This window comes from Rousettus aegyptiacus, unplaced genomic scaffold (genome assembly GCF_014176215.1).
Source record: "Rousettus aegyptiacus isolate mRouAeg1 unplaced genomic scaffold, mRouAeg1.p scaffold_m13_p_3, whole genome shotgun sequence".
Classification (NCBI taxonomy): Eukaryota; Metazoa; Chordata; class Mammalia; order Chiroptera; family Pteropodidae; genus Rousettus; species Rousettus aegyptiacus.
Window position 1 is genome coordinate 170,668,945 of NW_023416306.1, and position 27,861 is coordinate 170,696,805.

General features: G+C 50.7%; 1 protein-coding gene and 1 pseudogene across 3 annotated transcripts in view; both read left to right on the forward strand.

Annotated features, from left to right (window-relative positions):
- EVL (Enah/Vasp-like) overlaps nucleotides 1-27,861 on the forward strand; it is a 116,725-nt gene that overhangs the window by 14,001 nt on the left and 74,863 nt on the right. Inside the window, exon 1 of one of the 3 annotated variants that reach the window (XM_036238413.1) lies at nucleotides 17,308-18,085. The exons of 1 other annotated variant lie outside the window; for it this stretch is intronic. In XM_036238413.1, the coding sequence (XP_036094306.1) occupies nucleotides 18,063-18,085 (23 nt within the window). In that variant the 5' untranslated portion in view covers nucleotides 17,308-18,062. Of the gene's footprint in view, nucleotides 1-17,307; nucleotides 18,086-27,861 lie in introns of those variants that run through there. One more of the 3 variants, XM_016119520.2, reaches the window with a different exon arrangement.
- Nucleotides 10,237-10,355, forward strand: LOC118601195 (annotated as a pseudogene).

A 27,861-nucleotide genomic window follows, 5' to 3' on the forward strand; every position in this document is an offset into this window, starting at 1 on the left:
CACCTACCTGAGAGAAAACACATCCGCGGAAAACTTACGCATGAATCTGCACAGCGTTATTTACAACACAAAATAGCAGAACCCCCCAAAAACCTATGCGCCGATGAATGGATAAACAATGTGCGGGGTCCGCACGGTGGAACGTTACTCAGCAATAAAAAGGAACGAAGTACCGATGTCGACACGATGCGGACGGAACTCGAAAACATGCCGTGTGCACAAAACCATCACATAGTACACGGTTTCCTTTGTATGAAATGTCTGGAAAAGGCAAATCTATGGAGAAAGGAAGTAGGTGAGTAGCTGCCGGGGGTGGGGGGCGGGGACAGGCGTAGCTGCTGGCGGGTATGAGGTTTCTTTGCAAGATGATTCAAACATTCTAAAATTAGATGGCAGTGTTCATAATGACACTTTGTAAATAGACTTTTTAAAAAAATCACTGGATTGTATACTTTAAATGGGTAAGTTTTATGGAATAAAAATCTGTTTCTCAATAAACGTATTTTAAAAAAAAGCAAAGCAGCTGCATTCACTGCTTTCCTTTCCAGACCTGTCTTCTTCCGGAATCCTCCTTGTCAGTGAGATGCACACTGCCATCCAGATGGGAAGCTGGAGGCTCGGTGGGGTCCTTTAATTCCCTCCCACCGGGTCCAGGTGGACGTGTCATAGTTCCTTCTTAAAGCCCCTGTCGTCTGTCCACTTCTCTCCAGAGCCACGATACTGATTTAAGTCAGATCTTCACCGTTATTAAAATTACATTCCACTTTTGTTCTCAACCTCTCAAAATGTTTCCTCTGTATTTCATTACATTATCAATATTCAGTTCTAAGTTACTGTTCTCTCCTGAGTTTCTCCGGGCTACCCCTGTGTCTTTCTGGCAAAGTCGTGACTCTTCAGCGTGGTACGTAAAGTCTTACGTGAACTGGCCCCTCTGCCTCTTCTGTTTCCTCCGTTCTCATTACAAGGAACCTGTCTCTATGTCTTCTTTGCATATGCTGTTCCTCCTGCTTTAATGCCACATTTCAAGTGATCAATAGCCACTTGTGACTGGCAGCTACCATGCGGGACAGCACAGATATGGAAAATTCACATCGTTATTTGTAAACACTCAGTTAAGATTTGTTGAGAATTTCAAGCTTTGAGGATGTTACGAACCCAGAAGGAAAGGATAACATGCAAATGTTTTGTTGTCACAATTCAGTCTCTCTCGTCAGTTGTTATTCTTGCCTACAGGACAGGGTGGCGGCGTCTTGTACTGTTAATCATACTTTACGTAGTGCAGGTGGGCAGATTGGGGTGTTTTACCGCCATAGTTTGGCGTATGGTGTTTGCTCGGTGTCCGTTGACCAGGATGCGTGATTTTGATTCTGGGAGAGGAGGGGATTGAGACAGGGAGGCCATCAGGAGCAGGGGTGGGAGTCGAGTGGTCGGTGAAGAGCCTTTCGAAGCCGGTATTTGAGGAGGGGGCTGGCTGTGGGTCTTGGTGAAGCGTTTCCATCCTCTGAGCCTCATGATGACCACCCATTTGTGAAAGGGGAAGGGTCGGAACGAAGCCACATCTCGGGGCCTGTCCGTTTTGGCGGCCTGTGCGTCTGTGGATCTCGCTCAGGAGGACAGACCTATTCAGGAAGCCGGACGTCGAAGCCAAGGTAGGACCAGGTCCCCCGAGACCATATCCATAACTGTCTCCTTGTCTCGGCGCTCGCTCCAGGGACCCGTGGTCCTGACCGCTCCCTGGGGTCAGCCTCTGCCCCCTCTTGATTGAGGAGGGCTGAAGGCGTGGCTTTATTTTCCCGCCCTGCTCACCCTCCCCTGAGGAAGCGCTGTCCGCGGCTCCGTTTCTGTTAGTGAGCGTGGTTGGCAACGCAGGGCTCACCTGGACCGTGTCCACTGAACCTCTTGGCTCCGCGTTTTCCCCTCTGCAGAGTGGGGCTGGTTATCCCTGCCCCGCCTGCCATGGCAGCTAATTCTGTGGCCGTAGAAGACAGTGTGTGAGAGATGCTTTTAAAGGATTCTGGAAGTGTTAGCTGTCGTTAGGTGCTACCCACTGGGAGCATGGACATGCCAGGGATGTGAGGGTTCAGCTGGTGGCCCCTCAGATAGGTCAGCACTTCCTCTTAAACAATGAAAAAGAAGCAGGAGTTTCCATCTTTATCATCAGCACAAAACCGAAGTGACAAGCAGCCAGCCCGCCCTTCCCGGCTGGGGCAGTGGGCTAAGCTGGACCCACGTGCCCTGGGGGCCCCGATTCCCTAGGTCCAAGCGGCCTTTACTTTCACATAGTCAGGGGTTAAGCTGTTCTGGGAGAGCTCATGGAGGTCGGCAAGGTGTCACTAATTAATAAAATTTGCATCTTTGTCATATTTTAAAATCTACCTAAGTTTAATTTATTGGAGCCAAGAGGCTAGAAAATAAACTGACCCAAAAACTCTCGTAGTCATAGTAAGTCTTCCCATTTACATAGTACCTTATACTATATAAAAAGCTTGCACGTAATTTTCACAGTATTCTAAGAAGTAGGTGAATATTTTACTCATAGGTGAGGAAGTAGACTCAGTAACAACTTGCCCAGTGTCAAAGCTTGTCATTGTCAAAGCTGGGACTGGGGGAGAAAAGAACTGGCTTTTATTGAACTCATGCTAAATGCAGACCGCTTTCACCTTTCACATTTACGATCCCACTTAATCCAATCTATGCAATAGACTTGTGAATTGGTACAATCCTGTTTCATAGAAGAGGGAGCTGAAGATCAGAGGAGTTAAAATAAATTGTTCAAGGTAAGAGCTAGGAAGCGACAGACGATATTTAAATCCAGCAGCATCAGGCTCCAAAACTCAGTACTGCTCGCTCTACAGGCTCAGTTCAGCTTATGATTTTTTGACTTTAGAAGAGTGCAAAAGTGATATGCATGCAGTAGACACTGTACTTTGAATTTAGATTTTTTTCCCCGGGGCGGGGATAGGCGGTACGGTGCTGTCTCATGATGCTGGGAGCAGCCCCGCATCACCCATGGGATCACGAGGTGAGCAGCCAGTGCTCCGGCACGTTTGTCAGGCTGACCTAAGTGTTTGGAGCACGTTTCCGGTGGCCGGGCTGAGCTGTGCCGTTCGGTAGGTTAGGTGTACTGAGTGCGTTTTCAACCTATGATATTTTTAATTTCCGATGGGTTTATCTGGCTGTCACCCCATCGTAAGTCCAGGAGCCTCTGTATTGCCTCTCAATTCATTTATTCCTTCATTCATTCAATGAGTATTTATTACACGCCTGGTAACATTCTAGGCCTAGGATCTCACTCTGCCCAGCTTGCTCTGTTTCCCACCGGTCTCTAATTGGAGCTATCACCTACCGCATTCATGCTATTAAAGTAGAAAGTGTTTGTAGTGTACACTGTGTGCCAGGAGGGTATATATAAAATGCTGTTATTTTTATAAAAATCATACACGTTCATGGTAAAAATTCAACAACACAGAAAAATACAAGAAGATAAAGTACAAATGGCCAGAGGGTGCCAGTCCCTGGAGATAAGCCGTCACTAGCACCTTGGCCGAGCTGCGTCTGGACACCCCTTCGCGCACATGCATACCCCCGTGGTGCACAACGACGGGCCGGCTGCGGGCACCGAGCTCTCCCGCGGCAGCTTTGGGCTCGGGGGCTTCATGTGCGTTACACCGTTTGATTCTCACCAAAACCCTGTGAGATAACAAGTCACCACATGTTACACAGAAGGAAACTCACGTTTAGAACAGTGAAGTAACTCGCCCAAGGTCAAGTGGGGGTGCTTCTCTGAATCTAGAGACGGGGCTCGCAACTGCTGTGCTGTTGTACATAATAGCGCGTAAATGAGAATACACTACGTGCGTTTTTCTGTAACCTGGTTTTTTTTGGTTTGATTTGTGGAGGCGTCTATTATACAACAATAATTCCTAGTTTGTAATAATCCTCTGTAATGATTTTACTCAGCCGTAGTGATGCCTGTGAAGTTAACGTAGGTCCCTGTTTATGACTCCGTGTGCACTGCACTTTATTTGGCCAATCCCTTGTTGATGAGTTTTCAGTTTATTTCTAGGTTTTTCCTATTTTAATTCATGCTGGAATCAACGTCTCTGTGGCCTTCTGGTCTGAACGTGCTGTTCAGTGGTGGTTACGAGCAGACTGGGTCAGCAGCCTCCACTCGAGTGTGATCAGCTCTGCCACTTTGAGCTGTGTAATGTTGGGCAGATTATCCCGTCTCGCTGTCCTCGAGTCCCCATCCATAAAATGGGAAAACGTGGTGGAACCTAACTCCTCGCTGCCCCTCCCCCCCTTCCCAGGATTAAGTTAATGAGTACGAAGCCCGCAGAGCAGTGCCTGGGGCGTGAGAACTGCCCGTAAATGCTGTGTTGGTGGTGGTGACAGGTGTTCTTCACTCGAGGTGCCATGGGTCGCTTCTGGGGAGGTGTCTGTGGGTCCCTCAGCTCACTGCGAAGAGAGGAACACCTTGAGACTCTTACCCTGTGAGGCCATCAGTGTGAAAGTTTCTATTTTCTGGGATCAGCAATGCCCTTAGGGCAAAAAAAATGGATTTCTGTGCTCATTTGCCTTTTTAGATTTTTTTTTTCTTCTGTTTTAGACTAGAAATTCCTTACCATCTTGACAGCAATGTGATGCCTTTAGAAGTATTCATTTGTTTTTAGCTGTTTTACTGGATTTGGGGGTTATTTTCACTAGAAGCGTTGGTCTGAAAACCCTAGTTCACCGTTACTGGAAATGGGAGTTGCTCTGCGTGTTGCTTAAGACCAGCGCTGGTCTCTGATTTTTAATCACGTTGTGGCTCTCCTGGAAGATGATGAGATCTGTGCGTCCCGCGTGGGAACTGAAGGGAGCTGCTTGCGGTGGGCACGACTTGCCCCGAGGGCCCGCTCTGGCTTGCAGGTGGCGGAGGGGTCCCGGTGCCAGCCCAGTGGCCTAGCGGGGGCACCCGTGGTGGAGACGTGGCTTGAGAGGATGCGTTTATGAGGGAGCTAAACCTCCAGCTATGGGGATAGACGCTTCGTAGGGAGGGCGGAGCCGGGGCGGGGCGGGCTGGCTCCACCGCAGCCCCAGTGATGTTTTGGACCAGGTACTTCTTTGTTGTGGGAGGCCGTCCTGTACATAGTAGGGTGTTTAGCAGCAGCCCTGGCCTCTACCCTCCAAGTGCCAGTAGCACCCCCGCACCCCACCCCTGTCGTGACCACGAAAAATAACTGAACAGTGCCGAGTGGCCCCTGGCGGGCAGAGTCACTGTTAGAGTGACCAGCGGTTCTCACACTTGAACATAATCGGAATCCCCTGGAGAGATTGCTGGGTTCCCTCTTCCCAAAGTCTCCGATTCGTTTAGTCTGGGGAGGGGGCCGACAGTGTTCGCCTTTGATAACGATCCAGCTTGCGGACCCCGCCTGAGAGCCGTTGGTGTAAGGAGCAGCGCTGAGGTTAGAAATCAGACTTCAGCTCTGCGCACATCTCTGACGGCGGTTGGTGACCCTGGGCAGGGCGCTGTGTTTTCCTCCTCCTTCGGTCAAAAAGGAGATCAAACTGACATTTCTCTTGGGTCGCTCGCCACATTAATGAAATCTATGAAACCCTTCACAATCCATATTCCTCTCGTATAAGACAGTGGTCCTCCAAGTTTGGGTCACTCAGTGCTGCGTCCTTTTCATCCTCTATCTCTCTTTCTTTTATTCGGTATCTACTGGGAGGTCCAAGGAAAGTAGTATCACAGGAGAGTTGAATGGTTTCCGAATGAGATTTAGAAAACAGTCAAGTACTCGTTTCTCTTTATGTTAGCGAGTGCACATCTGTTTAAAAGGAAGCACAGTTCGAAATTTAATCAGCTAACAGACCCCAGCTCGGTGTCAGCGGTCCACGGGAAGGGCGTAATCAGTTTGGCCTCATACCCGTTAATTTAAACACCAGGGTGATACACATCCTGGGTGTCAGAGCTTTTTCTACGAAGGAATATAAACACCAGTGCAAGACTCATGCAAACGGCACTCTCGGAAACTTCAGAAGCAGTGCTATTTCGAACGAGAAAAAAACAGCACGTTGTACATTTTAGTAGGAAATCCAAAATAGAGAAAGCCTGATTATCAGAAATAAAATGTGAGAAAGAAGAACTAGCTTTTTAAGGGAACAGAACGTCTTTATCTAGAGCAGGACTTCTCCAGTTACAGCTCCCAGGGGCGGGTAGCTATGCGTTTCCTTCCCTCCCCGCCTTCCCTCCAACGCCCCGGTCGGGTCACGTGTCCGTGGGGTTTTGCTTTCGTGTGCCTCGTTGTGCAGCCGTAGATGGAGGAGAGGTTGCATGGCCAGGACTGGTGCCTAGACGCCAAACCTCAGGTGTCAAAACACGGGGACAGCCACTCTCTCAGAGGGCAGCATAGGTGCCCGCAGACCCGTGTGGTCTGATTTTAGAAGTACGCATCTACTTCCCTACCTGCAAAATAAAGTGTCTTTGTCCCTGCCTTGCCAGTAGGTGCTAGAAATCCCCACAGTGTTCATTCATTTGGTCTCTGCGATGGTCTGCGTGCTGTGTCCACCCCTCGCCCCCAAATTTCACATAATTGGAAGAATCCTAGCTCCACTGCGATGGTGTGAGGAGGTGCCCGGGTCAGGAGCCTGGAGCCCCCACGGATGGGGTGAGCGCCCTTCTGAGAGGGACCTCGCCGAGCTCCCTGGGCCCTTGCACCTGGAAGAGGGCCCTCGCCGGACCACGCTGGCACCCTGATCTCAGACTCCCACCCCCCGGAACCGCTTTGTTTCTAAGCCACCTGTTCCGTGGCATTTCGTTATGTCACAGCTAGAACACACTAAGTCTCCGTTTCTGAAGGCTCGCACCGGACCGAGCCCCAGAAACCCCCTTCCTCGCGTAGCTTCGTGAAAGACGGTCAGCGTGCCAGAGCCTTCGGAATCCATTCGTTCTTTCCGTTCTTTAGAAGTTAATTTGTTTGGTTATTCATTTCAGTCCCCTAGCTTCCGTGGAAAATACAGTTATGAAAAAGACAGTCTCTGATCCATTAGATGCTTCTTTGACTTCATGTTATTGTGGAGGCTAGTGTAGGTTGGGTTTATAGTCGCCTCTGTTGTGGGTTTGTGACTTCCAAGCACTGTTACATTGGAAAGAAGGGGAGTGCAGGGGTGGGTTGGTGAAGTTAGGAAATTAGAATTAATTGTGGTAACTGCCTCAGAATAGCCCGAGCCTGGGGGTGGGGGCCCTGTGAATCAGCGTCTGTCCTGGGGGAGGGGGCGTCGTGAATCAGCCTCGGTGAGTCAGACATTCCCTTTTTCATCTTTACCATCTTTACGGGACCCACAGGTGTGTTAGAGACAATTCAGAGAGCACTGCAGGGCCCGCCAATATCAGGACAATTTGGCCTAAGAAAGCTAAGCAATAATTTAGAATTGACTTCAATCATTTAAAGAATTTTCATAAATTAAGAGGATGTAAATGAGGCAGAAGCAAAAATGGACCAGATAGGAAAGAACTTGTTATCAGCCGATTCACTGGAATGGATAAGCTAGATTCGGATATTTTTAAGACACTTTAGGAAAATTATCTAAAACTCAGAGCGAAGGCAAAAAGTTTATTGTGTATCCTTGTAATATCACTCAAGAGCGTTGTTCAGCAAGCCCATCTAAGGGACATTCTTGGAGAAGACTGACCTTTGTAAAGTTAAATGTTAACTTGTGGAAAATGGATGTCACAAATGATTTTTTGTCCAATAGACATCTAAAATTGATTTCTGTTTAGTAGAAAGGATAACCTCAAAGGTTATGGTTTAATTGCTCTGTAGTACATTAACCAGCTCTATCTAACTTTGCCAGATTATCACAGCAATCTCTTTCCCCACCAGTTATGTATGTATGTATGTATGTATGTATGTTTCTTGTTTTACCTCCGCACCAGCTTTGCCATCCTGCTGGTCCCCTCATCTATGAGTTAAATCAATCCTTTGATGCGGGACAGGGCAAATTCCCCCGAGTCGGGGGAGACCAAGGCCTGTACCAAGAGAAGACAAGGCTCTTTGGCAGAGAGTGTAGAAAGAATCCAACTCACACGCCAACGTTAGAGTCAAAAGGAAAATAGTGGAAAAGGGGTCACACTCCACAGCCAGAGTAGGTCTCCTTAGGAAGCCTCTTGAGGTTGACCTCAGGGAGACTCAGAGGGACAGAGACAGTAGAGACAAGGACAGTGAGAGACAGACGCTGAGAGTAAAGGCAGGGAGAAGAAATTCAGTTTATATGTCATTCTTCAGTTCCCGTGAGTTACAGTTTAAAGACTTTGCCCATTTCCTTTGATCTGGACACACAGGGAGGACAGGAGAGTGTGCGGAGTGAAGGGCCGGCCAGCAGCTCCCAGCCTCTAATCCATAGGTTCCCCGTGGTTTGAGCCACAGGGAATGAACGATTTTATTTGTGTAAGTGCCACTTAGAGACTGTTTTCCCTGTTTGGCCTTGAGGCTGTGGGAAATGCGCTGTTAGCAACCCCAGCCGAAATCTTCCTTTGTTCTGGAGGTATCCTCCAGGCCTGGCCGCGGGCTGGCCAGCATACCGCAGTCTCTGAGTGTGGCTTCGCTGAACATTTTAATACTCTTGCCTCCTCTCTACTTTGTCCCTGCCCCCTAGAGATTTTATTCCCTTATTCTTAAGGGGATGTTGAGGGACAAAAGTCTGTCTTCTGTAACTTCTTCAAAGCTGAGATGGGTCTGTAGCCCCCGGGGATAAAAATCTCTAGAAGCCTATCCTGAAGTCCCTGAAGGCAGAGAATGTCAGATGGTTCCAGCATTTGAAAGTGGCAGGAAGCAAGCCTTGCAGCCTAGAAGCTATAAATTTAGCAAAAAGATTGAAAAGACAAAGGTCAAAATTAATAGTAGAGGTCTTTGATGTTGAGGGTACTTTTCCCTGCCAGTTTGTTAATTTCAGATAGATGTACAGTGAAAAGAGACCGAATTAATTTGAAGAGAAAGTAGTGGCATAGACGCCGGACTCAAAGAATAATGATTTAGAAAAGTGCCCTGATTCCCTGGGGCGTGCAGACTTCCGTTTTCTGGAACAAGCGTTTACGATCTCCCATGGGTTCATGGGGCTGGGTCACAATTGGTCCACATCACCTCGACGCTTGCACACTGTACATTCGTATAAGAGTTATGTTTATAGCTTTTCGAAAATTCTCCTTTGACGGAATGAGTGTACACTGAGGAGCTGAGCGTCGGAGGTGGCTCGGGGAGCAGGTCTGCGTAACTCGACTTCAACCCCCTCTTAGCCCCGAATTCCCACAATTACGGGTTTTTATCTAAATCCTGTCTTGGTTCTTTGGATTGCAAGTTGCTTTTATAGATCATCTAACTATATGGCCTGAATGAATACTTAAAATTCCTGCCTTATCAAGCTCTCAGATGGCACGAAGTAGAAAAGGGTAATTCATTCCGTTAATGATACAGTGTACACAGTGCTTACGGTTTGCAACACGCGGGCGCGCCTGCTGCCGCATGTGGCCGTCCGCGTCTCTGTGAAGGAGTCACACTCCACAGCCAGAGTAGGTCTCCTTAGGAAGCCTCCTGAGGTTGACCTCAGGGAGACTCAGAGGGACAGAGACAATAGAGACAAGGACAGTGAGAGACAGACACTGAGAGTAAAGGCAGGGAGAAGAAATTCAGTTTATATGTCGTGGGATCATTCCCCACGTTGCATAGGTAAGTAAGCCGAGACCCTGGACTCGGCTGATACGGTGACTTGCCAGGGTGTACTCAGCCCATCGGGAGTGGAGCCAGGGCCGCGTGCAGCCCAGTGCACACGCCAGGCTCGTGGCCATTGCGGGGCCAGGGTTCGAGGGGACCTTGATAAGAGCAGTGAATGTAAGCGGGGAAAACACTGGCTCATAACAGTAACTGAAATCCTGGGCCGCGGCCGCAGACCCATGCACGTTGGTTTATCATCGCTGACTCCCGTGTTAGTTTTTCACATGTGTGCGACCTGTTCCTGACTGTCAGCAAGGCCTGACGTGTGTGCAAATCTCTCCCCCCGCCTCCCTCTCAGGCGTAGAGCAGTCTGGACTGACAGCACATGCCCGCGAAATAGTTCTTCATTGAATATATGACTTTGCTTTACATGCTTTTATCTTCTCGATTCTCCCTCTATTCCCGGTAAGATTTTCTTGGCAAATTTCTGTCTGTCAGAGTAACACTGGAGCATTTGTACTTGTTCATTCAAAACCATAATCCAGTCTACGGCCACGCCACTCTGAACAAGCCCCATCCCATCTGATCTCGGAAGCTGAGCAGGGTCGGGCCTGGTTAGTACTTGGATGGGAGACCACCCAGGAAGACCAGGTGCTGTAGGCGTAAAAAATTTAAAAAATAAGGGATCATAAACTGTCAAAACGATAATCCACCCTTTGTTCGATGCTTGCACCAGAAAGAGGACTGCTGACTTAATCTAATTTCATCTTTTTATGAAATCTCTCTAAATCTACTTCCTGCTGATTCATTAATTCAGCAGATATTTATTAAATAGTTCTGGCTGCCAGGCCCTGGAGCAAAATAATAAAGATGAGACAAGGTCCTTCTACTCGTGGAGTTTACGCTTCTCCCTGGCTCGTGGTCCTAGTGGTGTCGTCTTTTTTTCCTTCGTATATTTTTATTTTTCAATTAGAGTTGATCTTCAGTATTATTTCATATTAGTTTCAGGTGTATAGCATAGTGGTTAGACATTCATCCAATTTGACAAAGCAATCCCCCCAGTTGGTCTGGTACCCACCTGGTACCATGCATGCTTGGTTATGAGAATGACTGTATTCCTGTGCTATGTCTCACATAGCATAGGACTGTTTTATCACTTCGCCCTTTTTACCCAGCCCCCCCAGTCCCTCCCCTATCTGGCAGCCATCAGTTCTCTGTATCTGAGTCTGTGTCTGTTTCGTTTGTTCATTTATTTTGTCCTGTAGATTCCACATGTAAGTGAGATCAAATGGTATTTGCCTTTCTCTGTCTGACTTGTTTCACTCAGCATAATATCTTCTAGGGCCCGTCTGTGTTGTCACAAATGATAAGATTCATTCTTTTTCATGGCTGAGTAATATTCCATTGTATATATGTACCACAGCTTCTTTATTCAGTAGTCTGTTGATGGGCACTTAGGTTGCTTCTGTATCTTTGCTGTTGTAAGTAGTGCTGTAGTTAACATAGGGGTGCAGATATTTTTTCAAATTAGTGCTTTGGGTTTCTTCAGATAAATACCCAGAATTGGAATTGCTGGATCAAAAGGTCGGTCTATTTTTAATTTTTTGAGGAACCTCCAGACTGTTTTCCATAGTGGTCGCACCAATTTGCGACCCCACCACCGGTGCGCAAGGGTTCTCTCCTCCACATCTGCACCAGCACTTTTTGACCTGGTGGTGGTCTTAGTATTTCTTTGAAATATTTTCAGTCTTTGCTCTGTTTCATTAGTAATATAAGAACCACATGAAACAGCTGAGTTGTGACAAAGACTATCTCTAAAACACACCTCGCCAAAATCCGTCAGCTTCTCTCTTGTGCACGCTGCCACCTGAGTCCGGAGCCCATTGTCTCTTACCTGGACCGTTGCAACAGCTTCTAACTCGTCTGCTCACATCCAGATTTCTTCTAAACCTGAAAATCGGGTCACGGTACTGCCCACCTAAACTCTCCGGTGGCCTCCCCGGCTGACGCAGCCCTGTCTTCATCTCCCTTCACCCGTCCTTCCTTCTCTCTTCCGGCCGCTCCGCGTGAGGGGGCGAGCGCCAGGCTGGTTCTTCCCGCCATGGGCGTTTGTACCAGCTGTGCCCTCTGCCTGCAGTGATCTTTCCCAGATTTCGCATAGCTGTCCCCTGCTTGTCAGTCACGTCTCAGCCTGTCACCTCTTAGGGGCCCCAGTCACCCTCTGGCACATGGCCTTGTGTTCGAGTCTCTTCTGCCCCATTCCGTGTCTGACTTCTGTCATCAGAACAGGAGCCCGGTGACACTGACGGCTGCAGCGTGCTCAGGGCTCGCCCTTCGGGCCTTTGCGGCGCGAACGCAAGGATAATTTCCAGTCACCTGGTCCAGGTACTTAGAGAGTGCTTATCTGAGGAGAGAGATTGATGTACATAGAAATGCAGAAATAATTACCAGTAAACCCCTCCTCTGGGGTGGTGGGGGCCTGAAAAATGTGATTGTGTTTGCCTTACGGTAGGATGCATGTCGAGGGTAGTTTTTAGTTAATTGAGGTAAGAGAGGGCTTGTTTAAAACTTCGATTTTAAAGTTAAATGTCTCTAGAAGTTCGTTGAATTTTGTAATTTGGGGGGAGGATTTAGTTCAGAATGGAAGACTCACATTTCTTATCGATTCAAGAAATGTTTTGAATTTTGAGAAAGGTTAATTCAACTGGAATAAAAGTACAGTCACCGAATTCAAAAAGGTTTTGACCGGAGACCTACTGTGTGCCCGGGAAAGTGTGGTGCCTTGGGAAGGCTTAAAAAGGACGAAAAACGAAGGTCGCTGCCAGTGGACTTTCCATAATTTCATAAGAGAAGAAGTTGGGCATGACGGCCCCAGGTCGTGATGAGGTTCTCTTGCAGCCGTGTTTGCCTGGCCAGCATGCCGTTTCCACTTAGCTCGTGTGTACTTTTCCGATGGAGGCTGTGAGGAGTCTAACCCCTCAGGTGTCCTGCCAGTCCATCAGTCCCTGTCCCTGTCCCCAGCAACTTCCAGCCGGTTAGAAGCCTAAGACACGTAACGGACAAAGACCGCACCATAAGACCATATCCGGGGTTAAAATAAATGCGTATTTCCCGACCGTCATGGGAATCCAGAGCTGCAGAGACCACACAGGCGGGTCCTGGTCGGGAGGGCGACGTGATGGGGTTTTGAAGCACGTGCAGCGTTAGCTCCCGCCGTCCGTGGTGGTTAACGTGTGCTGGGGCGCGTGTCTGCCACATCCCACAGATGTGCCGTCAGCCCCATTTTAAGACGAGGACACCAAGGCTCAGACAGGTGGGAACGTGCCCGAGGCTTCTCGGGTGGACAGTGGAACTGGATTCCAGACCACCCTTCCCATAGCCACTTGTGGACAGAGGGGGACGGCGGAGAGCGCTGTGGACGGGGGAGGTGGCGTGAGCAGGCGTGCGGGGTCAGCGAGGAGGCCACCCCGGTCCGCTCGGCCAGTGCGGGAGCAGCGAGGAGGCGCGGAACGCCGCCAGGTGGCAGGGACGCCGTTCTGCAGACCGCGAGCAGGAACCGTGGGTTTTTACCCGGGAGGCGCCAGCGCAGGTGGCGGCGTGCAGGAAGGGGGGAAGGCGCCGGTGAGGAGCGCTAACCGGGGTGCTGGGCGACACTCAGGGCAGCGAGGCCGCCTGCCAGCTCCGTGGACGCGCCGTGAGAAAAGAACCGTGTCCTCAGTCGCCCGTGACCGGTGCCCGTCGCGGTCTCCAGCTCCGGCTGCGCGCGGTGCAGCGGTGCGTGCGCCTGTCCCTGAGGCGCGAAGAGCGTCCTGGTTTCCTCGACGGGAGCGACAGACTCCGTCCGCGTGCTCAGTCTTTATTTTGCTGCACGTGCGTCAGGGCCGTGTGCCTGTTCCTAAAACAGGTGGGAGGGGGACACTGGCCGTGAGGCCTCACACCCACAGGGCTTTAAACGGATCGTCAGTCTCCAGAGGAACTGGCGGGGGTTCGGTACCAACAGATCGTCAGTTCACTGTCTTGGGGAATCGACCGTCTCACGTGGAAAGACATGTTGCTCACTCAACTGAGGTACCTGTTAGGCTAAGGACACTCGTTTCAAAGTCCCTTCTCATTTAGCTGTCCCCAGGTGCCAGGGGCGGGGCCACCTCACGCGCACAGCCCTGGCTCCATCCAGACCCCTCGTTTGTTTCTCTGCGGCGCCTCGGGCAGCCGGCGTGGCCGTAAGGGCAGCCGCACGGAAGGCCCAGCCAGGAGGCCGAGATGCCGAGGACGAGAGCAGAAAGAGCGAGCGAGTCCCGACTCACGGAGGTGTCCGCGCTGACGGGGCGGCCAGGTGTTTCCAGGGTGGGCCTGGGCCTGTCCCTGTGGAGCACGGGGCGACCTGGCAGCGGGGACTCGGGTTTCCTCCCCTTCTTTAACCAGACCCAGCTCCTTTTATCAGTTTTCTGTCCATATCATTTTTATGTTCCATGTAAGTGACACTTTAAAAACAAAAGGCTGAAAAAGTAATGTCTGGCTGTTCCCTCAAGTGACAAAGGAAACACAAGTCCCAGACTAGGGACATGTTTTTCCTGAGCCTCGAGTCACTAGTAGATGACCCGGGGTGACTTTTTTTTCATAGCCGTGTGGTCACGGAAGTGCCATCCGGGGAGGAGCAGCACGGTCGGGAGTCACGGACCCTCACTCACGTCCGTGGTGCTGACACTGTGGTGTTGCCATTGTCGGTACTCAGGCGGGAGAGCGCCTAGCCTTGGGAGCAGAGTCCGTTCACGGTCTGGTCCCTGGGCCACGTCACTTCAGGCCCTTCCCGCCCCCCCCCGTCCTCCCCCTCCCCAGGGCACCTGAGGCACTCTCCAGCCCTGAGCAGGCTCTTGCCTGGTTGTGAAACCTGGGGATCCGACAGGCCCAGCTGAGTGAAAGAGCCCAGAGGGTGACCATGCCCCGGCCTGGCCTCGGGCCACAGGCTGCCTGCCGGTCTGGTGGCTAAGTCTTCTCTGGATTCGCCCGAGGCAGTCGGGTTGTTGATATTGAGACGACTAGGGGGTAAAAACGATGGTATGAAAAGTGGGTCCAAGTCATTACTCTGTCACTTAATGGCAGTTTGGCCGTGGACAGGTTACTTAGCCCAGCGGTCCCCAGCCTTTTCGGCACCAGGGACCGGTGCTCCTATGAGAATCTGATGCCTGATGGTCTGAGGTGGAGCTGGGCACTGAAGCTGGCGCTGGGGGGCGGCTGCAGGGACAGACGAAGCTTCCCTCACTCTCCCGCGCTCACCTGCTGCTGCGTGGCCCGGTACCTAACGGGCCACTCACCGGTACTGGTCCACAGCCCAGGGGGTTGGGGGCCCCTTATCAGCCACTTTGGCCTCCGTTTTTTATTAGTACATTGGGGAATCTCTTTAAATCATGTCTGAAATACACGTGGCACCATTTTCACCATTTCTACCCGCTCTGCTCCACTGGGACCTTATGAGTCATCCCGCAGGGTCACCAGCTCTCCAGGAGGAGCGTGGAGAGTCGTGAGCACTGGCGAGAAAGGCTGAAAGTCCAGAGGTTCTCCACGGGTCTCACCGTGCCAGGCTTGCCTGGTGGCCAGGGGAAAGCACATCAGGCTGACTCCCACTGTCCCAACGTCTGGGAGTCGCGACCCCGCTGCTGCTCCCCAGGTCCTGTAGAGTGCCCCGAATGTGGGTTTTGACTTTTTGACCAACCAGCAAACCCATCAAGTAATTGTTGAGTGGCTCCTCTCCCGCGGGAAGCCTGCGCCTGGTTGATTACCAGCTGCCCCTAACCCCGTCCATCTGGGACTGTGACCAGGTAGTTAATAAATCAGAAGGGTGTGATTGTGTCTCATGTGGGTGGATCGGCTTTCCTAAGACTTGGGTGATCTTCACTGCTTTTTTTCTTTAACTTAGGATTTAGGACAGTGATTTTTTACGTGTATTCATACATGTTGTATGTGTGTGTACACACACACACACACACATCCACTTTCCTTGTCCTGTGAATCACACGACAGAAGACAGAAATACTTTGCACCTCATCCCCAACCCCCCACAAAAAAAATCGAATAAGCTGCCAGTAAACAGACAGGACACTTCAGGGGGCAGGGCGGCGTCTCCGGAAACCAGAGCCGTCAAAGTGTCAGCACTTTCTGGAGAGACCGGCCTGCAAAGTCACAAAGCTGACGAAGAAGGTTCCTGTGACACTTATGTGCTTGAAAAAGACCCTCACCACCCACAGCCCTGCCTCAGCGGGTCCTTACACCTGTCCCGTGGAGAGGCACGGGCACGTCCATGTTAGTCCGTCACGCACCCGGGGGTCCCGGGCACAGAGAGCTCAGGCGGCTGGCCAGTGGGCACAGGGCAGAGCTGGGGCTTCGCTGGGCTGCCCGGTGACTGACTCCAGCCTTCTGTTACACGTGGTTCTGCCAGCTGGGGGTCTCGGGCAGGGAACATAGCAAAGGGCATTATGGGTCGGCCTGGGCGACTGCCACGTGGTCGGAGGGGCCACAGATTCCCCCGCATTTCTTCTCACTAATCAGTCTGCCTCGACTGGCCGACGTCAATTCATTTCTCTGAGGTGGGTTCTGGACTCTTGCTTCTCTTTCAGAGAGAGGTAACAAGAAGAGGGGTGCCGTCACCCCAGGGCACCTCATACAGGAACTAGGTCACCTTCCCCCTGATAGGGAGCTGGGGCAAAAGGAGCTTCACTCAGCAGACCTTCGGTCACTAAGTCCTCTTTCTCAGGCTCTGTACCAGGCCCTGGGCATACAGAAGTTAACCTCACACAGACCCTGCCCGCAAGGACCGCGGAGGTGCGTGGGGCAGGCGGGGTGGGGTGACGCGTGCTGTTGGCAGCGGGGAGAGCAGCTAACTGTCCTGGGGATGGGATAGTTCGGGCTCCTGGGGACGAGCAGCCGAGGGAACAGCGTGGGCCACGTGGAAGAGTACAGGTCATGTGGGGAGCAAGGGATAAGTTGGGCCGGTTGGTCCATGGACCAAAGAAAGGAGGTCCCGGAGTATTTGGGGACTGGGATGTCTGGCTGGATTTGGGGTTCGTGAAGAGTTTTAAATGAAGGAAGAGTTGGAGAAATAAGATTCGGTGCGCTGGGCTGAGGCCTTTGTCCTTAACCCTGTGGGTACCAAGGGACTAATGAGGATTCAAACAGTGAGCATGAAGATCAGAGTTAGAAAAACTGTTCTGGCAGATTTTGAGAGAAGGGACAGAATGGGGAAGACGAGTTACTAATGCAGCAGACCAGGTGGGAAACGCCGAGGGCAGGATGCAGGTGGCCCGAGCGCAGGCGGTGGGAGGCGGGCAAGGGTCAGATTTAAATTTCGAGGTAGAGTTAGTGACTGTATCCGTGGTGTGAGGGAGAGAAAAAAAGTCAAGAGTGACTCACAGGTTTTTATTTGAGATCCGTCTCCCTTGTTTTATGAAGAGTTGCGGTCCAGATGCTAAAGATTTTTCCTTAATGGCAAGTTTCAGAGCACAGCCTCAGTTCTCTTGCCAAGTCGTGCCAGCTTGGGCTTTACAAACTGGTAAACATTTCTCCTTTTTTTGGCTGACATCTCATTTCCGTCTTTAAACTTCTGTTCTGAAATTAGTATAGTAATTTTTGTACTTCAAGGAATGGATAAGAGCCTGGTACGTTTTAGACACTCAGTAAATGAACAATCAAATAAACGAGATCGGCCGTCACTGTCGACCTACAAGGTCCCGGTGTTCATGGTGGAGTGGTGGGCGTGAGGATGTGGCTTTGTGATTCTAGAGCACTTTATGCCTTTGTGGGGTAATGTTTGGTATTAGGTGAAATGCAGAATTCGGCAGAATTTTCAGTAAAATGCAACCAGGTGTCACTCTGCACTATGTGCACTGACCGCGTTGGTCATAACCTGGTTATTACAGCAGCAGCAGCCACAGGCCGATGAGGTAACCAGGTCGCAGTGGAACAGGTCGCATTCCCTTCCCTTTAAGCTTTTGCCCCCTGAATAATCCTGGTCTGGAGGCGGGCCGTGTTGCGTGCCTTGCCAGGAGCCCAGGCGTGCCCAGGGTTCCACTCCTTTCCCTGGACTAATCCAGCTCGCAGCCTGGAGCCTGAGCACACACCGCATTAATCAGACGTGCTGGAGCGATCACGTGGTTTTCTGGCTGCCTCCCCTGTTAGTTGCTGCTCGTCAGCAGCTGGCGGGGCTGGAGGCTGCAGGCCCCGTCTGCAGAAAGCCTTTTACTTCAGAATATTGGGGGGGTGTGGAAACCCCGCCTCTTTTTTTTTTCCTGCACTTTGCACCATCTGACTGACTAAATGGTTGTCCCCCGAACCAAAAAGGCTACCAGACAATCTAAGGAAATTGTCTCTGACTAGGTCATGTTCGCATTTGAAGAATTCAGGTATGTTCTGGGTTTTCCACATCAGCCCGCTGCTGGGTTTTTGTTCTCGTAGGTTTTTGCTGTGTAATGACAGCTTAGGTTCTGGCTGGTTCTCACACGAAAAGGGGGATCTTTTCTGCGTTCGGTGGGTTTATCCCGGTCGTGGGGGTGGGAGGCGCAGAGGTGGTGCGGGTCTGGGATGTTTACTGCATGCACGATTGCAGCATGGATAATTGCTTCGGTGGTCTGTGAATTCGCCAAGGGACCCCACCTTGTGCCTCGTTTGAGCTGCCGTTGCCGGTGTAGAGTTATGAATACAGAATAGCAACTGTTTATCCAGAATGAGTCTCTTGCTATCTTTTGTTTTCCTTCCTTTGTCAAACTCATGGAGTCTGCTGCTCTCCTGAAAATGCTAATCGTAGTGGCCAAGGTGAAAAATTCTGCAAGTCTGTCTGCTCGGCTGAGATTTGATTTGGGCTCTGATTTTCCTCATTGTCAGTAGCGATCTCATGGCTGGGCAGTTTTCTGGGAAGTGCCCTGATAATGTTTTGTTAACAGGGCCCTTCTTTGCTTTTGTAAGCCTTTCAGCTGCTGTAATTATTAATGCTCCAAATTAGTCTTTTGTGAATTCTACTCCTTCTCTTTCCTCCATCTCTTCTCTGGGAATCTGTCTTTGGGCGTGAATGTGGGAAGGATGTTCCAGCAGAGATAGTTTCTGAGAAATGAAAAGAAAGGCGATGGAGTGAGGGGGTTACCCCATGGTGCTTGTGTATATTTCCCGTCTTTGGAACACACGGAAGAGAGTGTATGTGTGTGTCTGCTTCCCACTCGGACAGCTTCTCATTTCTCAAATGAAATGTCTGTGTATCTTAGAACTGAGCATAAGTACCACATTGATGGGCAAAGAAGCGACTGTGTGGGGACCTCAGTTCTATCCCTGCAGGCCCTCCAAATTTGTTCCCTCCAACTGTGGCTCCAGTAGACATTAAAATGATGATAGAATAAGCACTTTTCATTATTTGTAAGAGGAAACTAGAGACATTTTCATCAAAATCAAGGGAGTAGATGAGAAGATCATTAGATTCCCACAAAGAGCAGGGCCTCGAGGGGTGTCCTCTGCCTTTTCTGTAAACTTGGGGCTTTGCATCCAGGAAGTTATCTTTGTTTGAGAGTATTTCCCTGCATTATTTCTGATGAACTGGGCTTGCAAAAAGGACGTTTTTTGCATATGGTAATATGCTCTGGTGACGCGGGGCCTGTGCTGTTAGACAGTGACCAGGACTTAGTGTTTTTTAATAGCTCCGTTAATAACTAACAGCAATTTATTTAATACTTGACATGTTACAGTAGATTGGTCCTCAGGGAATGAAACGAGTCCCGGGTTCGAATCCCAGTTTCAAAATTAGCTTTTCTGATCCTTGCGAGAGCCCCAGAAGAATTTTGTAAATTATAGGAAGTAGTGTGATTGTGAAGTTCGGATGTCATTGTTAGTGTTTGTTCTAGGTGGAGTAAGCCGTAGCTGCTGCCTCGAACAGAGCTCGGAGCCTTCCGCTGCATTTCATAGTGATGGAAGAGGGACCTGTATCAACAAAGCCCTCCCCTCTGCGGTGGGCTCTTAGCACACGAGCCAGCAGCTGGGTCCGATGAGGTGGGAAGGGGCCGAGTTACAGGCCACTCACTGCTGACTGAGGAAGTGGGGCCTTCTAGAAGGGGGACCAGAAAGGAAGCCTCTTGCCCCTGCTTCAGGCTTCTTTGCCTGAGCTGGCCCTGAGGAACTCGTGGGTATGGCCGTACTTTGTGACTGCTGCACAGTGCCAGACATCTGCTTTCTTCTTTGGTCACAGGGTTTGTGTGCGTGTGTGGGGGGGGGGGGCAGATGATCACAGCGGGGCCACCCAGGCACCACAGAGGACCTTAGCTTTTCGCTTGGTCAGACAAGTTATCACTGAGATGGGAGGTCGGAGGCCAAAGCAGAGGGAGGTAAGGTGGGAAGGAAATCAGGAGCCAGAGCAGCAGTTCCCGCACAGGAAGGCGGGTGGGCCAGGGCCGTGTTCATGGCGGGGCGAACCTGGGCCACATCCGCTGCTCAGCAGCCCTCGTCCTCCTGGAGGCCTCAGAGCAGGAGAGGGAAGCACTGGGGTGAGAATCGGGGAGCCGGGCTTATGGTCCTGTTCTGCCACGTCCTGCCTTTGTGAACTGGGCAAGTCTCCTGATCTTTTCTCAGTCTCCATTTTCTCAGCTGAAAAACGAGGATAGCAACTTTCGCCAAGAAAATCTGTAACACTGTCAGAACGAAGTGGGAACGTAAACTTCATCGGGGCAGCACTCTTAATACGTGAACGAAGAGAGGGGGCAGGGAGCCGGGCTGACTCCGTCCGCTGAGTCGCACGTCCTGGGCCTCCCCACACACACCCCCGCCCTGCGAGCATAGGGCCCACATTCATTTTAAAAAGGAAGTCTGACTTTGACAGACACGTGTGTATACTGTTATTCCCTGGTGGACTATGAGTTCTTGAGAACTTCTGTGAATCCTGTGTTTTTAACTTTGTTTCCTTCGCGCCAAAAAGGGCCTGACGCACAGTAAGGCTTCGATAAGCGGTTGACACGATTTATTTTCACGAGGATTTAACAGAGAAGGAAATGCAGGCAAGCTATCCGAGTGGCTTAGTGCAGGCCCGATTTGGTGCCCCGGTGCCCGCTGAGTGCGCTAGTTCAGGAGGGCAGGTCCAAAAGCTGAGGAAAGCGCGAAGTGCTCAGCACACCCCAGGCACTGGAGTGCCAGAGAACCCCACCGCAGTTCACGAGGAGTCCCTGCAGGTGCGGCGCCGGCCGCGCGGGTTCGGGGGCCCAGGCCCGAGAGCGTGAGAGGTCGGCCGGCCTTTGCCATCCGTCAGGGGACGTCTGCCTGCCATCGACCACAAGTCTGTGTTGTTCTAAACCAGGCAAGCTGTCGGAGCAGGCTTTGTGGCAGACACACTTCACTTGTGTTTTTGCCTTTTTTAAAAAACAAACCGCTTTGGTAAGACGAATACCGAGACGATAGTTTAAGTGAACACTTAGCCGCTACTCGGTGCGCAGGGATTGCCATCTGGGCACCCCAGAGCAGCTTCGTGGAGCACTGGCTTTCCTCCTGACTCTACACCCCAGACGGTGACCACGTTCCCTTACGGTCCCCAAAATGAGGAGTTTTCGATTTTTGGCTCCATAAGCCCTCAAGTGAGAATGGAACCTAAACGAGAAACCACTGTTTCTCAGAAATCATGATACTCCGCCCGGCTCATTTCCAGAAGGGAGGTGGTCGACCAGCTCCACAACGTAAAAATGTGAAAACGCACAGTCGGAATGCCCCTGGCACCCGAGCGAGCGGGGGAAGTTACTACTTTGAGTCTGTTTTGTTATTCGATCTTTAAATGTTGTGGAAGGGTTGAGGTTCAGGCTCCACTAGCTCACTCTGTATTAATTCGAGTTTATGTCTAGTCCTGGGAAGTGTTATACCTTTTCTCGCCCTGTGACTGGAGTATCGAAATAGGAACACCTGAAGTTCGCAAGCCAGGAGAGCCCACCCAGCGTCCAGTGCCAGCTTAGTCCCTCTCGTTCCCCAGGGTCCTGGGACACCTCGAAGAAACAGATATTGGGTACAGTGACCTTCCCGCTGCGGTGCGGAAAGATACCTCAGATCAACCGGAGATGGTAACTGGGCTGGTCAGGAAAGGAAGGTGTAGAACTTAATCATTGAATACCTACTGTGTGCCAGACTCTGCCAGTTAGTTGCTTTGCCCATGGTAACTTCAACCCACAAAACATCTTATCAATGAAGAGAGGTTCAGGGACACAGACAGCCCCAAAATATTGCCCTCTACAAACCCGTCCCCAGGAGCAGCTGGTTGGAGGAAGTGGGCAGAGAGGGTGGAGAGTCGAAGGAGATTAAAATAGAGCCGGCGACGGGGAAGGACAGACAAATTTCATGGACTTGACAGTTCCGCCTCGGTTTGTCTGACAAGCCACAAGCAAAATGTTATTTTGGGAAACAAATAATTTAGCTGTTAGGTTGGCAAAGCAGATATATTTAAAAATACCAGCCTACCCTCCATTATTAAACGTGTTACGATTATTGAGTTTTACTCAGAGAAGCAGCGTGTGGATCGGAGTCCAAAGATTTGGCTCCAGTCACACAATGTAAACTTAAAAACTGTGACTTTGGTAAGTTGCTTTATTTCTCTGGGCCTTAGTTTTTTTGCTTATAGGAAAAGGGCTGCTTTGAGGTTAATATGTAAGAAAGAAGTGTATGTATTATAAAATCTTGTTAGAATGTTTGTATTTTATATTTTGGAATCAGTTTACCATTTAACCAGTTCTGGCGCTCCTTTTGAGAATGGCCCTTATCCCCTTCTCCCCCTCTTTGCGTAGTATAGGAGGTGTCTCTTATGTTAAAAACAAATCAAAAGAAAACTAAGAAGAAACACTTTAACTGGACTCAGTGAGAGGCATGAGCCCCAGAAGAGGATACCATCCTGGATCTATGTGACACTTGTTAGCTATTTAGGATGGTTGCAAAGGTATCTCCAACGGGAGCTGGGTGGGGCCTTTTGTTAATTGCAAACCATTCATCCAAAAACACTTCCTGAACACCTAGTAAATGTAAACCACAGTACAGAGCTGTGGGCCCGGAGGAGGACTCGTTCCGCTGTGCCGGGAGGGAGGAAAGGGGGACTTTCAGGAGGAGGTGTCTCTGGGAGAGTCTTGGAGAAGCTATGGTCTAAGCGAATGAAAGTAAGGGGAAGGGTCCTTGGGAGGAAGCAGGGGCCGAGGCGTGGGGGCGGGGCTGGCAGAGCCTGGGGAGGAGAGAGTGCTTTGTTCTCAGGGTGGCCGGCATCTGTTTTGTCTCTGCCCTGACGTTCACTGCGTTGCAGAGGTGAACACGTTCCACTTTGGGGGAGTATGTAGTGTTCATGGAAGACCCTGCTGGGTGCTCTGCAGTGTGGCTGCGCCTTTGATTCTCCAGCAGTCTGGTTACCTTGAGCAAGTTAATTAAGCTCTCTGTGCTGGAGTGTGCCTCTCTGAAAAGGGGATATAACCCGCCCAGAGTCACTGTGTTGGTTAAAGGAGATGGCTTACATAAAGCATCTAGCGAGGTGCCTGGCACTTAGTAGACACTCAGTAAATTCCTTCCTTTAATTTCCCTCAAGCAGCAAAGCATTTAATTAGACTATTTAAATCCTGCACTAATCTAATCCTGGATTAGAAATTGCAAAGGAGCCAGGAAAGAGGCCTGACAGTCAGGATGGAGCACCTCTGAGCTTCCTGCCCTCCCCGAGTGTGTACACTCAGGGTGCCAGAAATCAGCCCTTGGAAGATAATCCTGTTTGCTGAAATTTTCACTACACAGTGGACCAACCACAGTGCAACTAGTCAGCTCGTAGCTTGGATCTGGGCTTGGTCAACACCCAGATTCACTGGTCTGAGCTTAATTAAGTCCCTTGCAGTTGACTCTGGTGTTTCCTGTCTAGTTATGATAATAGCCGGAGCCCACTACCAGGTGTTGGCATTTTCCCCAGGGCCTACGTACCAGGTCCACGGCCCATACCCATCGCTCTGCATTACTCAGGGTCCGGTCTCTACTTCCAGAGCCTGGCATGAGAAATGAATGTCTGTTGAACTGGCGTGCACTGCACTGACAGGGAGTCGTGGGCGGCAAAGTGAACTACATGCGAGGACTCTGGTCAGCGCCCTCCCAACAGGAAGGCGCTGCCGTGGATGCCACGGGATGCGTCCTGGGGCGTTCTGTCATGTCAGGGGAAGCCACCGAGGAGCTTTAGGTTTGGGGTGCTCGTGGTTCTCAGCTGGGAGGACGCGCCAAAATCCAAACAGGCGCGCGGGCTTCTCCTCGGACCTGCAGGGTCCAGATGCTCGGAAGTGGAAGCAGTCCGGGCTTGTGCATCTTCAGGGCTCCACTGGTGGCTCTGACCCACACTCCCAGCTAGAGTCCATGGGATGGACCCGAGTTGGGGAGCCTGGAGACCCTAGGTTCTAACCGTGCTAACTGCGCTTCTTCAGATAAGTCACTTAACTGCACTAGGACTCAGCTTGTCCATCTGGGAAATAGAAGTAATATCTTATTTACAGAGATGTGGTTCCGAGAGAATAAGATGATGGCCCTGTGGGAGCTTTGGAAAGTCGGGAGCCCAGGATGGTGAAAGGGGCGGTCGCGTGTGCCCGTGCGTTCCGCGGCTCCTCCGAAGGTAGCGTGAGTCCAGGGGCGTCCGGTGCGTGTGCCTGGCGCGGTGGGCAGCATTCGGTCTACAGACTGGCGCCAGTTTGTGGTCCCCCTTGGGTTGGGTGACGGCACGCTGGTCCTCTGCCATCAGGAGTTCATGTTTATTTGTCTGCCGTGCAAGTGGTTCAGAACCTGCGAGGTGCCCGGCTGATGTCCCTGCGTCCCTGAGACTCCCCGCCCTCCACCGGCCCAGCACAGTGCGGGAGCGGGAGAGAAAGCACGAGCCGCGCTCACTGCGCGGGCCCTGGGGACCCCCGCTCCGTCTCGGGGCACACCAGGGTCGCCAGGGGAGGGAGGCGGGGCAGGAGAGGTGTCCCTTCCCGGGCCCCCTCTGGGTGCTCAGACCCTGCGCTCTGCTCTTCGCTTTCCACCACATGCGCTAGATCGGAAGCTGCATATGAAGTCCAGCTGGAGCCTCCTTGGGGGAGACGGGGAGATGGGGAGACAGGGAGATGAGGAGAAGGAGGAGGCGGAGGCGCTTTTACTAGCCAGACTTCCCCGGACGGACACTGATGAAAGCAGCGTCTGGCTGGGCGATGAGGCTCCTCCCGCAGTCAGGTGCGCTCTTCCAGAGCCACAGGGGGGGCCTGTGCCTGCCCCCCCCCACCTCCCCCCAGCCCCCACCCCCACCGCTCTTTGCGCAGTGCGCGGAGGGAGCCGCGTTTGCTGCAGTGGATGAAACTGCCCCGGTCCTGGGACATTCGTGACAACCAGAGCCCTGGGACGAATGCAGCTCTGACTGGAAGCTTGAGTCCAGCTTGCCTCGAAGAAGGCTGGAGCGCGCGAGGACCATCCCCGAACCCCGTGGGGACGGTCGTTGACCACGTACAGGCTGTGTCCCGGCGGGCCCAGCTCCTCGCCGCCTCCCGCGGGAAGCCCTCCGTGGCGGGACCGCGCGTGCTTGGAGCTCAGCGCCCGGGACCATGCCCGAGCCGCATGTGCCACGTGGCCACCCGTCTCCGACGCTTTGTTTTCTCCCCAGGAAATGCTGCTTCCCCCAGCACTGGGCACACCGCCTCCGGGAAAACTTTTCTGACCTCTCTAGCCCGCGTGATTTTTTTCCCCCTGAACTTTCATATAACACTTGAGGTAATTAACACATAATCCATTGATTTTCCTCTATCTTAATTTTTTGTCCAGATCAAGGGTTACTTAAAGGTAGGAAGAATACTTGCTACATCTTTCTTCCCATCCGTTGCTCTTTGACAGAGCGGGATCCATCATGGCTTCTCAGCACCTTTTATTTATTCATTTTTATTACCTTTTTTAAAAAAATAATTCCTGCCATATGCCAGTCATCGGAGGCCCTGGAAGGGGAAATGGCAGGAAAAAGGACAGTTGCTGCCTTTTCGAGGTCTGTTCATTTCTGAGCCTGAGGCAAATTGAGATTTTGAGAGAGATACCGAGTCCAGTGAACAGGACCTGCTTTCGAATGGGCAGAATCGCTCCGAGCAGTAGGTGAGCAGCAAGGCCTACCAGGGCCAGACGCTAGGTGTTCAAAGCTGTAGGAATTCACAAAAGGGTTTGAACGAGCAAAAATGTGTGCCAGGTTTTAAAAGTCCTTACGTGTCTAAATGAAAGCTTTCTGATTCTTCTAGATTCAAATACAAACGAGAAGTATGTGCCCGTGTACACACGTACTCCAGGCACCTTGGTGATCATTCTGATTTTCACAGCAGTCTGTGGGCGACGTGTTGTTACCATTCTGCGTGAGAGGCACGTGCCCTAGGAGGATGTGGAGAGGTTAGATCACTTTCTCAGAGTCACACATCTGCTTAATTGGGAAAGCTGGAAGCTGGATCCGAGTCTTCTAACTAAAGAGTTGGTGCTGGTTTCCGCCATTCCGTAGCTGCCTCTGACCCTAATTTTGTGAAATAGAAACAGGTGTTCTAGCAAGATTTGTTTTATATAATGTTTCATCAAGTAAGTAAATATCACTGAGCCTTGACTATGAACGCCGAAACCTGCTCTAAATACTTTGTATGCTTCAACGCTGTCCTTATCAGGCAAGGCATACACTGGCTGAGTAACTTATCCAGCATCACACAGAGCTGGACCCAGTGTGTGATGAACCCAGTGCCATCTGACTCTGGGATCTTTGCTTTTGGCTGCTGTCTTAGTCATACCTGAGGCTTCATGGTGAACAAAAGGTCTGTGGTCAGTAGCGTGAGGGCTCCGAGATGTTTTGCGGGGGTAGAAATGCTGCTCCTGAGTTTTCCCCCATGTTGATGGAGGAGCTTTTGTTGACTAACACTTCATTTTCAGTTTTCTGCTACAGTGGAAACGTAATCTGAACCTGAGAATTAGAAATGGGGGAAGAAGAGAATCTTCAGGGCGAAATACACCATGGGAAAGGATAAAAGAATATCAGATCCGAATGAAGTCTCATTTGAGTTCAGGCTCCTGCTCTTATCAGCTGTGGAATTTGGGGCAAAACATTTATTCTTTTGAGGTCTCACTTGCCTTGTCTGTAAAATGGGGTCATTGCGAGGAATAGTGTGCTTATATATGCAAAGCTGTTTTGAAACAGTAAAACTCAAAGTCGTTTTTGTTATTTACCAAGCTCATTTCTATCTCGGTCTCGGCACAGCACCTACCAGCTGTTTGAAGGACAATTAACAGCTGTTAGATGAATGAACAAATTTTGTCTTCTGTGTCTCTGAGTAACTGGTATGTTACAACTGAAGTTTTTTTCTTTCAGTTTTATTGAGATATATGATTGACATACAGTGAAATTGTTATAAAATGACACCGTTTTCTTTAAATTTTCCTTCTCAACTGTGCTTTTGCTGGGTGTTATGTTTTTGGAATTTAACGAAAGTCAGAAAATCAGGAACCACGTTTCTCTCATGTGCTTTGTTTGTACCCCAGTTTGGACTGCTGAGCTCGTTTATTTGTGTTTCTGGCATGTCTCTGGCAGTGAGAAACTTTCCAGCAGTTCCAAGATGGTGAATCTCATTTGACGGCGTGCGTGTGTTGTTTTGTTTTGTTTTTATGCACTGTGCATTCCCTCAGGGGTGTGTGTGTGTGTGTGTGTGTGTGTGTGTGTGTGTGTGTGTAAAGGAATTTCTGACTTCTCGCCCCCTTGGTGTAATTACTCTCCACGTTTGTGCGGCGACGTCCAGCTCCTTGTCAGGACTGTCGGGAGGAGCGCACGCGGTTTTGCGTGTGCGCGCGGTTCTGACGGAGTGTGCCGGGATGCGTGAGGGCGTTCTTCACCGCTGCAAACGTCATTTGTTTTGGCAGCTGGGCAAAGACACAGATATGAGTTTGAGAGCATTCCAATAGGTAAGATATTGCACAATGATCAAGAAATAGTTTTAAAAAGAGACAATCAAGCAATTTTTTAGTGTACCTATTTGCTGGAATAGCATCATTATTCCTAGAAAGATACTGTTTGTCCCGCAGACAGTTTGGGAGGGTTTGGAAGGGGACCTGCAGGCCACTGCACAGTAATCGACCTGGTCAGGCGGGTCGTGTGGGCCTGACTCCTCACCTTCGCTTGGGCTGACACACGACACAG